We start from the raw sequence: 14,704 nt of genomic DNA on the forward strand, positions 1-14,704 counted from the left end.
CTTTGTTATATAGCGTTTGAGAAACTCGTTTCTGAGGCAAACTATAAAAAATTAGAAATTAGTGTCAAACTTTATCAACTTGGCCTAGTACTTGGAACTACTCAAAGGATGCATTAGCGTCTGTTGAGTAGTTCCATCTACACATCAGGTTCTTCTGAGTATTGCCTTTAGAGTCAAATGAAACAAGATTACCATTTAATTAGTTAGTTTTGGAAAAGGATCATACTTTAACAGAACGTATCATTTTGAACGCTGATGAGGTGCATGCCAATGCAAGTCAGCCTATCTTCCTATAGCAAGTTTGGTGAGGAACTTATAAGAACTGCGTTTAAACTTTCCTATTTATGTTATTATGAAAATTAACGAGCAATTAAATCGACAAAGCAGACAACAATGTCAACATGTGCCTCGAAATATCTGCCAACATAATGTGTTGGGTAAAACACCTCAACTGCGTAATCTTAGCTACAAACAAATTATTCACCCTAAGTAAAAAAAACAACTGTTTTAATAATAATGTATGCCCTCATTTACTTCAATCAGTTTAGTCTTGGTGACAATAATTTGCTCACAATACATTTACCAACGAGTGTTCGTTCAAAGCTACTTTCTTACTTAATTTTGCTAAACCAGTCTATTACTTCCCAGTATTTTTTTCTGTGTCCATTTGTATCAACATACAAGGCTCAGTTGAATGATAAAAGCTACGTAGGATTTCCATAACTGCTCCCCTTTCTACCTCAAGTACGAAACCCCTACTGAAGCAGTTTCTCGAAATACATCACCTGAAATCGAGCATGCGAAGAAAGTGGAGAGAAAACTACGAACTAAAATGTCGCCAGGACAGTTTGTTCAAATGTCTAAGAATTGTATCGAACCAATAGACTAACTTCCTTACGCATACAACAAATGATTTTAACTCGTATGGTAAACTTATCGAGAATTGCAGAGGAACCTTGATCCTTGAAGATGCTTATTTAACTTGATTGTAAGTATTTTCGAAGAACTTTTCATATTTTCCTTTCATTCACGGCATCCACATTTGCCTTTGTTAAATATACTGAAAGACGCTGTTAAGAATTCGCGCCATAGGTGTTTCGTTACAATGCACAGACACTCAAGTTCATAATCCGTTCTGTTTTTTTCAACGTTTACTCCTGATACTCATGGCATGTTCTAGACGTACGAACCAGCATCAATCGCCGTCAGTTCCTCTTTATGTTACACTCGGTCTAATACAACACGCGCCGACTATAAGTATGGCGAACATCCGCTTTCCTGGTCCCTAGCTTCTCCAAACATTATTAACTTCCCAAAACATGAAGTGCTATGACAGAATCAACTTGATGGCAGTGATCTTCAACAGTTAGATCAAATAATTCGGCAGATGTTTGTACTCTAGCCGCTATAAGGTGCCTTCCTCGTAGGCAAAATATTCTGATTTAATGATTTCCGGAAGTGGCTACGGTGAATTTTCACCTAACCATTTGCCTAGTATAGAAATATAGAAAGCGAAATTTCTAAGCGGTCACATCATTATGCCATAACACTTCCGTAAACATTTTAACGAAATGTAGTATTTCCTGAGGCAATATTAATATAACATAATCGAACATGTGCATTTGTTGGGTATGTTTGTTTTTGTGCTCCAGATTTATCATGGTAGATTACGTATTTCATTATGTACCGACAACCTCATTATTGTAACACTACCAATAACAAAAACTAAAACTAATAATCGTAATAATAATTAAAGTACCACACAGGTTGTCAAGATAGCTGGCGGAGAAGGAGCGATTTCGCTTAATACTAAAATCATTTTTCAAACATCTATTCACTAATAATATCTATCTTGATTATTGTATTTTCTATTGTGTTTCGAGATTGTTAACTAGCGTCCGTTGAAATATAAAACTATTCAGCAAATGATGAATCTAGGTGACGCGTAGAAGATGTTCTGAAAGATAAAAACGAAAGCACTTTATAGTATGTCACAGCAATTTTTCTAAAAACTTATAGTATTGTGCTATAAATTATGTATGAACAACTGAAGAATATTGCAGCAAGCCATGATAAGTTGCTATACCGATGGATACCCAGTAACTCCCAGCGAAATAGTAAATATTTCATTCATAAGGGTAACCGTCACAAGAATACAAAATGAAACTACTCACTTTCCATTGGAATTCGGAGTGATTCCGTGTCCTTTATTGTAACTTCATATAACTTATTTCGGTATTTATATCGAATTCGAAGGACTTTTTCCTCTCCCGGACATGGATCATAGAAACCGGGAAGATTTGCCTTAAAATCAGTAAACATACAGAAGAAGTTTTACCTATGATGACCTACTAATTCTCGATACTTCGATGTCATCAGTCCTAACCATTCCTTCAAAATAGCACGTTTACTTTGACCTTTATGCTGATACGTAAAAGGATCGTCAATACCTTTGAAGTATCACCTAGAACGAGCCGTGAGTTAGTTGCAAGCACTTGAAGTGGTATTGTAACCGAAACGACCTCCCTCGATACTGAATTTCCGTAAGATCGGGCGTCCGGTGAGGAAGACCCTATATTTAACTCCTCAGCTGATCCGTATTCTGCATACACAATAATCAAACCCGAACGATTCTCTTCCGTTGAATAATTTCTCTGGTACGTTTCCCTCATTAAAGAAATCTGTAATAGTAGAAAATCCAAGCTATTTTAGTCAACCTAAGTACAAGAGATTACTTGGGATATTACATTTTACTATATTTTAAAAATAATTAACAAGATAGAGTCTATTCTTGTAAAGTGCATTTTTGGCGGCATTACTGACAGCCTTATCGTTTGGCCGTTGTGAAATGCTTAGCCAAGACAGTTCTGGTTGCAAAAAAAAATTAAACTCAGTTTTTTTTTTTTATTATCCCAAGAAGCACGCATGACGAGATTAATCAAGAAAATAACCATGAACAGGAGAACAGTACATGCATATACGGGCCTGGTTAGAAATTGTTTTTTTTAGTGGAAGTGGCAACAAAGCGAACATACCGATGCTTCTGCATTCTTTCGCTGCTCAGCTACCTTTTGGCGATTCGCTTCACGAAGCTTTGCGGCCTCTCTGAAAGGGTAGAAAATTGCAAAATGTCTCATTAACCAAAAAAGATTGGACTTAGTCGCTTAAACAATTGATCTAGAGCCATTACCGGGGTAATGCTCGAAGTGAAGCTGACCGACACGGTTATTATCGGCTTCATTTTTGAAAGCCTACAGATTTCTGAGTGCAGCATAGCAAATAAGACAATAAATGTATTGTGCCTCTTTGCAGACGTTATGATTCATTCGTCTGCCTAATTATTAATTTTGTAATTAGCTAGCAGTCAATTTCGTGGAAAAAAGACTACTTACGCCTTCTTCTGGCTAGCGTAATAAGGCTCAACGGCGAATTTGTTAATTACAAAGTAAATGATGAGTGGCACCACACTGCCATATAAGATTGCACTTGGATTAACGTTCTGTGATAACTGTAAAGGAAACGCAAAGGTTTGATTACCCCGAATAAACGTAACCTGCAACCAGTAACAACAAAAGACACAAACAACATCCATACCTTTAATGTCTATCGCAACAAAGTTATATCGGCTTCTTCCTTATAGGTCATCGATTTCTGATGTATTCATCCCGCACAGTAATAAATTAATTTGCTCTTCGAAAATGCTCACGAAAGGAACTCCAATGACACTAATCGTATAAACAGAGCCGTCATAATACGAGAAATTATGCATTCACTAAGCTCTTCTTTTAATAACTATAATTTTTTGAACGCATAATGGCAGACGGCATCATCTTGCCAGAACCATACTTTGATTGAGTGAATCATATATTGGTTAACCCAGTTTCAACCGCAGAAAAATAAGGTGCTCAAATTGCTTAACATGCCCTCAGTTACTGCATTAATGACTGGTCTCGAGCAAAGCGTTCGTGAATATTTAAGGCACGAAGCAACAAACAAAAGTTCAACAATGTTCAACTTTGCGACAAGACAGTGCATAAGGTTCTACAAGGTGTAGCGTGTCTATCGCGCAGCTTATCGTTAGTATTAGGCCTCGAACCAACTATTTAAAAAAATTAAAAAAAAAAAGATTAATCGTCTGGTTCAAGTCAATAACCAAATGGCGTCGTCTGCATGAACGTCTTGGTTGTAGCGTAAATATTGAAACTAAGTAAATACACTATAGAATGGATAACCCTCACACTAACTGTACTGTGTATACCTTTAAGGCACAGTTAGCAATGAATGAGATAAAGCACGACATCAAGTGGAGCAGCGCAATGTACTATTAGGAATTGTTGTTTATGTATTAAATATAAGTACAAACCCTATAGTATTATGGTAGGTATGTTTAACTTTTCATAAGTATCACATCTTCCTCAAATAGCTCGCAATAGTGCACAAACCTTGAGCACAACCCCTTGCGGGTGTCCAACGGTCATCGAGGCACCCAACGTATTCAGTTTAGATATCTTCGTTTTACAGCCATATGTAACTGTCATAAAAATCGTTCCTAGCCTGCAACCAGAGGATTAGCAAGCACTCAAATCAATAGTGATTACGTTAAGAGGGTGCTCAAATTATTTCGACACGTAAATTGACGGATAGATATATCGTCAAGTGTAGATTAAGATTTTGAAATAAATTCTGATTAAAGCTTACGTTTGGCCGTTTTGTTAGTATAAATACCTGCTCTAAGTAAATGAGAAAACTATTGCAATATTTTTCTCTTCAAGCCCATTTGAACTCCTAAATAAATATACTTTATACTTGTACGAACTTCGCGGAACAGTGTAATTTCGTAGTATCCCATAATTTGTGTACGTAGCTTATGCCAACGTAACTATCGACAACACCGATCTGCAAATTAGACGAGATGTGCGTGTTGTTACTGGACCAGGCAAGCGTCGCTGTCATGCTTTGCTGGTAACCCTCTCGCCAAGTCAAGTAGCCGATTGTATGTGCGCTTAGCTGGCGGGCCAAAACCATCGATACCCCTGGTTGAAGCTCTTGCGACATGGGCTGCAGATCCACTTGAGCTGTTATAAAACTAAGAAGTCAGATCATAAAAAAAATAGACTGTTTATAAGTATATAATTTGGAGAATTTCGCCTGGTCATGATTCATTTCGGTGATACCGAAGCGCAATACATCGACAAAAAGTATGCATATGTGATCGACGTATAAATAATAAAAAAAAAAAACATTTGCGCTATTATGCAGCTGTCAAAATCTGTCTCGGAATTTGATTCAGTAAAATAAATGCTGACCCTTTCGTGTAGCAAGGCTTTACTCTGGTCATAAATATGTAATAGCTAAAAACAAAACATATACGCGTACTCCTATCAACAAACAAAAAAATTGGTTTTCATTACGAGCCTGCGCAATGAGTGTTGCCACTTCGACACAGCTGTCACAAATAATTATTGCGTTTTAAACCTACAAAAATGAAGTGTTCATACAATCGTTTCAACTAAAAGGGAACGTACACTTTACCTAGCATAAACGTGAAACTTACTGTTTCGAATCGAACGTCTTAACGGCCTTAGCTGACCCACTGAATGCGCTGCCCATGCCTGCTGTCAGCTCCATCCATAGCGTATTCGAAAATATGTGACGCCAGCTGGCCGCTAACGTCCCGTAGCCGCGTCCGTTTTTCGTTAGCAACGTGCCCGACAGCGTCGTCGTATCGATTTCCGACAGAGGGGCTTCCACTGATTGGCGGATCATCATTGTACCCATTTCAAGGTGAGGGAAGAAGCTAAAAACACGTAAAAACAAAAAACATCCACCGCGTGAACGGTGCGACTCCAGTTTATTTTCATGTTGTTTATGAAAACCTAGAGCCTCGCTGCTACAAGGACGTTCAGCTATTACCCATAATTCAGCACATGATTGTCGTATAATTAGCTGCGCATACCATTCATATTCGTACAGTAGATATTATTACAACTACAGAAAGGATCAGGCAACGTGCGTCTATGTACACCAGTCTCATAGAGTGTAGAGATCCGGCCAGTCGAGGCAGACGTCACAAGTCAACCAAAAAAATCCTTGCCACACAAACCTTGCCTCCTCAGAATCGTAGTCATCTTCTTCGTCGTACAACGTATCAAACATGTCAGTGGCATCAACCTCCATCGAAATGAGTCCTGTGGGGTTCGTGCGCTGTTGGAGACGTCGTTCCTCCTGAAAGATAATGGAAGTCGATTCGACTTTATACTAACGTAGGCGATTATTTGGTTGCAGATTTGACTGAACAAAAGTTATTCTAAGGAGTATCATTGCAGGTACTGGGTAAATCACAAGCGGCTACATTCGACAGAAAGTCTTCAGCATGATTCATTTGACTACTGTGGTTCTTACCTGTTGTCTGGCCAACCGTTCGTACTCTTCCCGAATCTCCTGGGCAGTTTTAGTCCGTAACGTAATTTGCCACCCGCTCTGCTCGAGTCCCGCTGAGCCGAGCGTATCATAAATTGCCCGTCGTTGAGGGTCCGCCAACACTAAATTAAGTTACAGTTAGTAAAGAGCAAGCTAAGATTTATGAACAAGAGCCAGCGGTAGCCGCATATAGGCTATTTTTATTTTTTTTTTGTGTTTGACAAATAAGTGGGCACAGATAATGCGAATCAGAACCAATTCAAGCTCGAATTTTTTTTCTTGTATATTAATGCTCAACGTTAACTTGTTTCAACTACATTGAACCTTATTTTGCATGCTATTTCATACGCATGTGATTTATATATTTCCTTAAAGATACTGCTTATTGCAAGAACTTGGTTCAAAAAAATATAAAACGTAGAAAACACATTGCCCATACTTAGGAGGGACGACTTATTGTTTATTGCCGGGGAATTATTCAATTGAACGTTTTGGTAGTGTTTTAATGTGCTGATATAATATCATTATAATTTTAACAGACAGCCTGTGAATTTGAACTACCGGTGAAGACACAGCTAATCGTTGAAGTTCGGAACTTATAGCAGAACATATCCGTTTCTCGCTCCGCCTTTTTCTTAGTCGTCCACATGGAGATCAAGTTGCTATGGATCTATTTTAACTTCAAATTTTTACCCAACTTATTCTTATTGTATCCTATCCAACTTGTTGATACATGTCAGAACTTTTAATGTTTACATTTGTCAATCATCAGCCGTAATGCATATTCTCGACCTTATGACCTATCCCAAAGATCGATGTTATTCGGTAGATTTCTTTTCAGTGCAGTGAACCTCAAGCTAGTATCACTTTTCCGTCGACTCTTGATAGAACCTTCACTGAATCCGTTATGCAGACAGCTATATACTATACGTTATTGTGGCTGTATCAGTTCAACTGACCGTCGTGTGCATGTCGTATCTGGTTGAATAGCACCTCGGCATTTTGTTTGTCTCGGTCGTTCAAGTGCTTATCGGGATGGTAGACGCGGCTAAGCATCCGGAAGGCAGCCGTAATCTCCTCTGCCGTCGCCTGTCCTCAATACATTGATGTACAGTTAGATAAAAGGCAGAGGTGTGATAGGTTAATTACTTATTTACGGTCGCGCTGTCGAAGACAACAGCGAACTCGTGAAATAGAACAGGATTAGCGGATCAACACGCGACTGAAGATCGCGCACAAAACAAAATTTACTTTTGGTGGGACGCCGGCGAAGAAAGACGTTGCGATTATGGGTCAGGATACGTTGTATGCTCCCAGCCATCTCTCTGATCGCTTACCGTTCGTGAAACATTGAGCGTTGCATAATAATCGTCATCAACGTTGCTTCTTTTGTCTTCGTGTTGCCCGTCCGTGGGCGCCGCCATCTTGATTACTAGCTGGATTTTGCACGCCGGATGGATGTGTTGATGTTTACATATTTGTATTTGGCGCTTCTCGAGCTACAAGTCAGGGGAGAAGAAAAACGTGAGTGAAACAGACCCGGAGCAGCCACCTATAGTGTTAAAAAGTTTGTGGAATTAGGCGCGCACTGCCGTTTATCAGCCTATTAACTTCATATGCAACGGTAGATAGAAACGGTTAAATAAAAATTTGAAGTACCTCATAAAATACATTTAGTAGGTCAAACGTTATCAGTTTAAATGAAATCAAGCGCCATTTCTCTATAATATCAATGATTCGTATCCAAAAACTGCGATCGATTAAAATGTCATGCACAAAAATTTCTGACAAAGACATAGCATCCTGGCGCTCTTCAAAGACTAGGATGTAACAGATGTGCACGTCATTCGTACGTTTCATCTTCCACAAAAACCTGGGACAGGAAAGACCGCGGTGCAAATGAGCATTAAATTGCAAGTTCATTTGAGCTTTAACGTGCACCTACTTTTTACAATTCTTAAGAATTTCCGGAATAGATATATATATATATATATATAAAGCTCGATAATTATAATTAAACGTGATCGGTAGCCATTTTCTTCTGCCCAACTAGATGACAAATTGTTGTTTATTGTTATCGATTTGCTTCCAGAAGGGTGATAATGTGATTCTCACGAAACAAGAAATTCTAATTTCGCGCGGTCGTTCCTTATAGAGAGCGTATTGAATCGTTCCACGCGACTACATTATCTTGGCCATATGCTCAAGTCAACTATTTGTATGTTGAGAGGATTAAGGATATCTATGATTAAACAAAATGATGGATAATACTCCCGTATTATTTCAGAGTAACATTTTTTTGCATGATTTAGATGATCGTTTTTGGTTTTAGTTAATTTATATCCTTAAAATGCTACTTAGTCAAAAAATATAATCTGTGAAAAAAGAGGAAATGTGAAACGATAAAATGGAAGAGCAAGCGTTGTTGTTTTAAATTACTAGCAGCAGAGCGGCCCCTTTAAGTAATGAAACTGGTGACGTTAATAGGTGGCTTAGACCGTGTATTTTACAGATCTGTTGAAAACGGGATCAAAAAGCAAGAGCCTAGAGGAAAGACCTACGTAGTAACTGTAAGCGTTCTCAAAAGGAAGGGTGCTACGTTTGTTTTAGGTAGCATTACAACTACGCGTGAACGTCCCAGAAGTTAAATGATTAACTGTAACAGCATGCCACAGCGACCTTTCGAATCGCCTGCGCTAATCACCAAAGACTATATTTAATGAAACTTCGGTCCATAGAAAGCTTTTACTCTCCGACAGCGTACCAAGGCTCAAAATACTAGACATAACAGAATGCGATACAATACAAAGGAAGTTTAATAGCCATTATAGAATTGCCGCACTCAGAAAGCCGGAAATAACGATGACGTCAAACACAGTTTTATTAAACTAGCCCTTGGCATTCCACATGACAACTGAAGCTAAGAACTGATTCAAATGGTGGCGCTGTAAAAAAAGCGTTGAGTGCTGAAAAAAAGTGGAGATCCTTGCTACGTAGCCGGGGACCATTTCATCACAGATGGATGGAGGTTTTATCAGTAGCAGTACAACGGGAATTTTATCATAGAAGACGACACTGAAGGACGAGTATTCGTACTGAAGTATGCAGAGAAAAGGACAAAAGCAGAAACAGTGTGTTCTTCCTGTAAGATATATAACATTACTTGATAGGCAGTACACTGATATTGTTGTTTAGTTATAGAATACGGTTCGCTCAAGATGTTACTTAGCGTAACAAGTCACGTCACAGGTTTGAACGGAATTTCAATTTTACTACTATCCGAATATGTCTGCCCACCTGCTCATCCGGTTACTGTGAAAGACAGTTTACGAGTGTCTTGTTGCTCCAATTAGAAAACACGCTCTTCTCTTTTGAAATTCCCAAACCAAGGGTACATCCAAGACGGTGAAATACTTGTGATTTCAGTTTACTCTACACTGAGGTAAGTATATTAGATCTTATTAAATCTCAGAACAGCTGATTTCACAATCTGCTATAAAGTTGCATGTACGAGGGACAACCATGTCAAAAAGCAAGCCGAATTGAGTGAGCGCTTATGAAAACAAAAATGACTAGATGAACTAGCAGACTGCCATAAAAGCTTTATGGGATAGGTTGTTTTTTTATTGCTTATTAATTCAGCAATGAGATAGGTGTCATGCTGCACCGTGATAAGAGGCTTATTTCAGCATATATACCATGTCAAGCAAAACTAATACGTTTTCCTGAGAACAAATGATACCACATTTCTTAATGTTAGGTGTTGATCTGAAAGCCTGTTTGTTTTTAAGGAACATTACCAATCATAATCAGAAGGAGTTATTAAATAACTCTTTCTTGTATTACACATCAATTGTATAAAGATAAAAAAAAAAGTCATATTAGGCAAGCGGTGTGGCTTTAAAAGGCAGGTAACGTAGTGAAAAACTCTGATCAGATGGTTCAGCCCTTTTATGGTCTCTATTTGTTTGTCATCATCTGAGTAAAGCAAAAAAAAAATAACAGCTTGATTCACACAAAGCAGTGTGGTGATTATTTAACTAGAGCTCGCAATAGTGTGGAAGTACCAAAGGAGGAGCGATCAAGTTCGAGTGCAGCCAAAAACTTTTCAGAGGCCAATTGTAGCCATCCTCGAAAAAGGTTTATAAATTAGGAGGGCGGCGCCAATTGAATTTGGTATAACCAAGATAAAACTCTCCCGAGCCACTAGGAACGTAACACAAGCTATGCACCCGAGCATGCCCATTGAAGTAGCTTCAAAATTATAGTACTTGCGCAAATTGCTCACTGATTCCGAGAAGCGGGGCTGGCAGAGTGCCTAAGGCAATTTGTCGAACGCGTACAAGAACACTTATTGGCATACGAATTTGCGAGAATGTCCGACGCTAAGGTTTTTGAAAATTGACATCACGATGAGGATGCGGGGCGCGATTGGACCAGAAAAACGAGCAGAAAAAAACGACTTTAAACTAACGGCAAGCTTTTAAAATGTTTTTTTTTTTATTAGGCTATATTCTTTATTATTTTTTTATTTTTATAATTTTAGGCTATAATAACATTTAAATTAGTTTAGCAAATGATATAATAAGAACACGTGACTGGGGATTTTTGACGTTATTATAAGACCTTTCGGCAAAAACGAATTTCTAAATGTTTCCTTTCCTTTTAACCATCTATTGTTTCTTTTGTTCCCGTGCGCCATTCGAAAGCACGCTTCCTACGCTAATTTCGTTTTATGATGCGTTCAGTTTAGTCGCAAAATACGTTTTTAATACCTATATTGTTACGCCTTCTGGCAAGATCAAAAAACTGCCGAAACAGGCGAACGATTATATTTGCGCTGTATACCGTGTAAACTTTATACTTAAAGTGACTGGTTGATTACTTCACAGAGAACATTTTCGACTCAGTGAGAGATGGCCCTAATGCATCTTTAAGAGAAGACGATATATAAAGCAGTTGTCGAAGTGGCCAGGAAAGTAAACTATGACCAGTTAAGTATTTTCAAGCATTTTCAATTAAAAAATCAACTGTTTCGAGTTTTATGTACATCAGCGCTGGTAACGATTCTATAATACGGGTACCTCCCGGCATGCAACGAAATCTACGTATGAATATAAACCTAGACCACTACGTGTTGATAACATTGGTATGCCAACACGCTACCCACTAACTTATCTCGAGGACGTTTTTTCTGAGGTGTATGAAAAGAATACACAAACCCAATACTAATATTCTGTTTCGTATGAAAGGTTTTTTACATGCGAAGCATGAGTGGTACGCATGTTGCAAACGTATGAGGCGGCTTTGAAATCTTTCCCGGTAATGGCATTTATTAAGGCGGCTTCCAGATATTGCGTTGTCTTAAAGGCACTTATTCGTTTTATTTTTGAAATGCCGGTTTTTATCGACAAGATAACAAGTTGTCTCAAAAATAAGTGTACTCATTCGTCTGCTTAAAATTTAAAGTACGCGCCACCAGCAGACCATATGCCAACGGTAGGTCCTATAAACATTTAGCTATTACTCTGACACAACCCGATTGCAAGAACATGAATCTGGCAGCAAAATAACTCATTGAGTGAGCATAATCAGTGGACGATCGTTAAGTTCTTAAATCTTAAGGGCCAGTTAGATACTGAAATTTACAAACAATTAGTAACCGTGTTAGTCAAATGGAGGTAATCAAATTGTGGTACCAGAAACAAGGGAGTGCGCATTTCAGGCTTCACGACACCGTATCATATCTACTTCATTTTCCTGACTGTCCCGAAGAACGAAATATCAATACGTAACTGCCAAAAATTGTCTGTCACGTATGCTTGTTTTACTTATTTTGCTGAATATGCCACTTTTATCAAGAGATAAATCATTAACTATGTTTTATTAACGGTGTGTACATTATGCGTAATCAATAGATTATCCCATTAGCCAAAGAAAGAGCAGGTGCTTGTGCCGCCTTTGAGCGAAGATTCAGGCTCAGGTGAAGTAGATGAACTTTTGCAACAAGAATCCGACCGGTATGGGCAACCGGCCAATCGAAGGAGTAGGTCCTTTGGCAGGATAAAATCAGAACTGATATCAGAAAACGCACGAAGCGTAAAGGGACACTGTGTTGAACAATGAAATAGTACAAAATCAATTGTTCCGTGTCCTACCGACAAAGACAGTTGGCAGATCCAGAGGTACGTGATCAGCCTCATGTAATTCTCAGTCGAATCAGCATTTTCAGAAAACATCAAAAGCAACAGCGGCAATCGTCGGTAGTTGTGGAACACACGCTAGAGTCGGCAGTTATTAGTCACTTTGAATTCATGAAACCTGAAGATAGTGAATTTGAATCGCGTATAAAAACTCGAGAAGAATATTGATGAACGGACAAACAGGATCAGCAATTTATAGCCGCGGTACATGGACAACAGATGGGCGCTCTAATAACTTGAGGATTAGGCTAATGAAACAATGGCGACATTAGGTTGACATGCGCAAGAGGAATTCTCCTTCAACGTTTAGTTACTAGGTTTAAACTTTCCTTGTTACAATGTGTCATGTTCAAGATAAATCAGGTGGAACGCTAACGTTAAGGTAATGCTACATGATCATATGGGGCCTGCCGTTACAAACAGCTATTTTTTTTTTTGTTTATTTTTAGGCTACTTGCTTGACAATAACAAGGCCACACTTCACTTGAAGAGAAAGAACACAACTGTTCATTGTAATGCCGTTACTTATGGTCGAAGTTAGTTTTTCAGAATTCTTCCCATGGAGCAGACTATGCTTAAAACGAATTATGACGTTATTATTTGGATTCAAAATATCTTAAATGTTGCTTTAGATTTCTCGATTGGCATGAGTACCTTTAATGTACGCGAGTTTTGTAACAGCTGCAAACTGGAGACCCTATTATGTTTACCCCGACATACTAAATGACTTCGTCAATCCAAGTGCTATTCATGCATTGTTAATATTTGCTGCTAGGGTGCCAAGTTTGATGTACCATAATTCATCTAGTAAAACGTATACAAACTTGAGCCCTTGTTTCTTTCTTAATATTTACTCATTAACATTCATTTCAGGAAACTAAATCAGAAGTCTTCGACGAAATAGTTGCCGAGGAGTTAGCTCCGGAATCAAAAAGTGCTATATTTGATTGATACAAGAACTTGATGATGATGAAGAAAAAATTATCTTAGGTGTCTAATTTCTTGACTGCTGAAGTTAATTTTTTTTTTTACGTTTTGTTTATTATACTAACAAATTAAGTACAAATGTAATCAAAACCTATAAACTTTTTTATCATTCAAAACTGATAGTAACCCAGTACTGAAACTTCTATATGCCTGGTAAAAATTCTTTGCCGATGGCACTGTAGACGTCATTTTCGAGTATTTCAATAGCTATGAATAAGAAGTGTACCGATCAAACGCACTTTACGCCTAATTTTCTAATTTATTACATAAGAAGAATACCGACTTCCGAGAGCGAGTGTGCGAACCATTAGCGTGGTAGAGAAATTGTACGGTACCCCATAAAATGTGACATGTGCCTATTTTACAGGAAACCCCTTTAGGAATGTAGCATCAAAATGAATTCGTGATAATACGTGGGTCACTCCATCTAACAACAAAAATTTACAAGAATAGAGGAATCGGGAAATAGTGAGTGACGCCGTTGTAACGATGTAGCTCAACCTTTATATTTGGCAAGATTGAGTCAATGTTGGATTAATTAAATAGTCAAAAACTCTAGGGCTTATAGTTAGATTACCAATATGGTTCGATTTCTTTGTGCACTTACATGCGTATATGTGAATATTTAAATATTTTATTTCGATCAATCAAAGGATGACGTTCCTTTGATTTTTTTTTTTAGTAAAAATTCCTGTATTCGGTTTTTAGAGGGGACTTAGTTTTACAAATGGATAATCATTCCGCTGCCCAATCTCTGTTTCTGATGCAGAAATGTAAAGTCATAACAATTGTCAACTCTTTTTTATTATAATAGAAACCTCACATAGGCCAGTAAAAAAAATAATGCTCTGTTCTACGTAATCCGTAATCTACTTAATACTGGAAAATCTTAGTCGATTCCCTAGAAGGTTAATAGAGTGATCAACAGTTAATTCAATACAACGGTTACTTCACAAAGACGGTTATTTATTCAGTGTACCTAGATGTTTTAGAAGACTAAATAGAAGGATATGGCACAGCCTTTCAGTGGTTGCTCTATTAAATTGTTGGAATTAGCATCTAGACGTTTATTCAGGATTAAGGGAGTGATATAT

The 14,704-nt window shown here is 38.0% G+C and overlaps 2 protein-coding genes across 23 annotated transcripts in view; one reads left to right on the forward strand and one right to left on the reverse strand.

Annotated features, from left to right (window-relative positions):
• Positions 1-505: 505 nt before the first annotated feature.
• On the reverse strand, positions 506-9,809 carry LOC111267369 (dnaJ homolog subfamily C member 11). The gene is made up of 13 exons (XM_022845583.2): positions 9,718-9,809; positions 7,758-7,919; positions 7,380-7,509; positions 6,403-6,542; positions 6,104-6,225; positions 5,555-5,797; positions 4,817-5,086; positions 4,443-4,554; positions 3,393-3,553; positions 3,036-3,105; positions 2,451-2,681; positions 2,175-2,304; positions 506-1,957 (listed from the first exon to the last, which is right to left on the reverse strand). The coding sequence occupies exons 2-13, from the start codon at positions 7,842-7,844 to the stop codon at positions 1,935-1,937; spliced, it is 1,719 nt and encodes a 572-aa protein (XP_022701318.1). The 5' UTR covers positions 7,845-7,919; positions 9,718-9,809; the 3' UTR covers positions 506-1,934.
• LOC111267371 (uncharacterized) overlaps positions 9,060-14,704 on the forward strand; it is an 11,957-nt gene continuing 6,312 nt past the window's right edge. For 4 of the 22 annotated variants that reach the window (XM_086971301.1, XM_086971303.1, XM_086971304.1 and 1 more), the window contains exon 1: positions 9,772-9,862. The gene's annotated coding sequence lies outside the window, so the exon portion shown is untranslated. The other 18 variants (XR_015313779.1, XR_015313778.1, XR_015313782.1 and 15 more) reach the window with 18 other exon arrangements.

Source organism: Varroa jacobsoni, unplaced genomic scaffold (assembly GCF_002532875.2).
Source record: "Varroa jacobsoni isolate VJ856 unplaced genomic scaffold, vjacob_1.0 scaffold_1177, whole genome shotgun sequence".
NCBI classification, from domain to species: domain Eukaryota; kingdom Metazoa; phylum Arthropoda; class Arachnida; order Mesostigmata; family Varroidae; genus Varroa; species Varroa jacobsoni.

Coding starts and splice junctions, on each gene's coding strand:
- LOC111267369 (XM_022845583.2), bottom strand. CDS start 7,844: ATGGCGGCGCCCACGGACGGGCAACACGAAGACAAAAGAAGCAACGTT. Junction 6,226..6,402: donor AACGGTTGGCCAGACAACAG/GTAAGAACCACA, acceptor ATTATCTTTCAG/GAGGAACGACGTCTCCAACA. Junction 4,555..4,816: donor AAATTACACTGTTCCGCGAA/GTTCGTACAAGT, acceptor CTCTGGTTGCAG/GCTAGGAACGATTTTTATGA.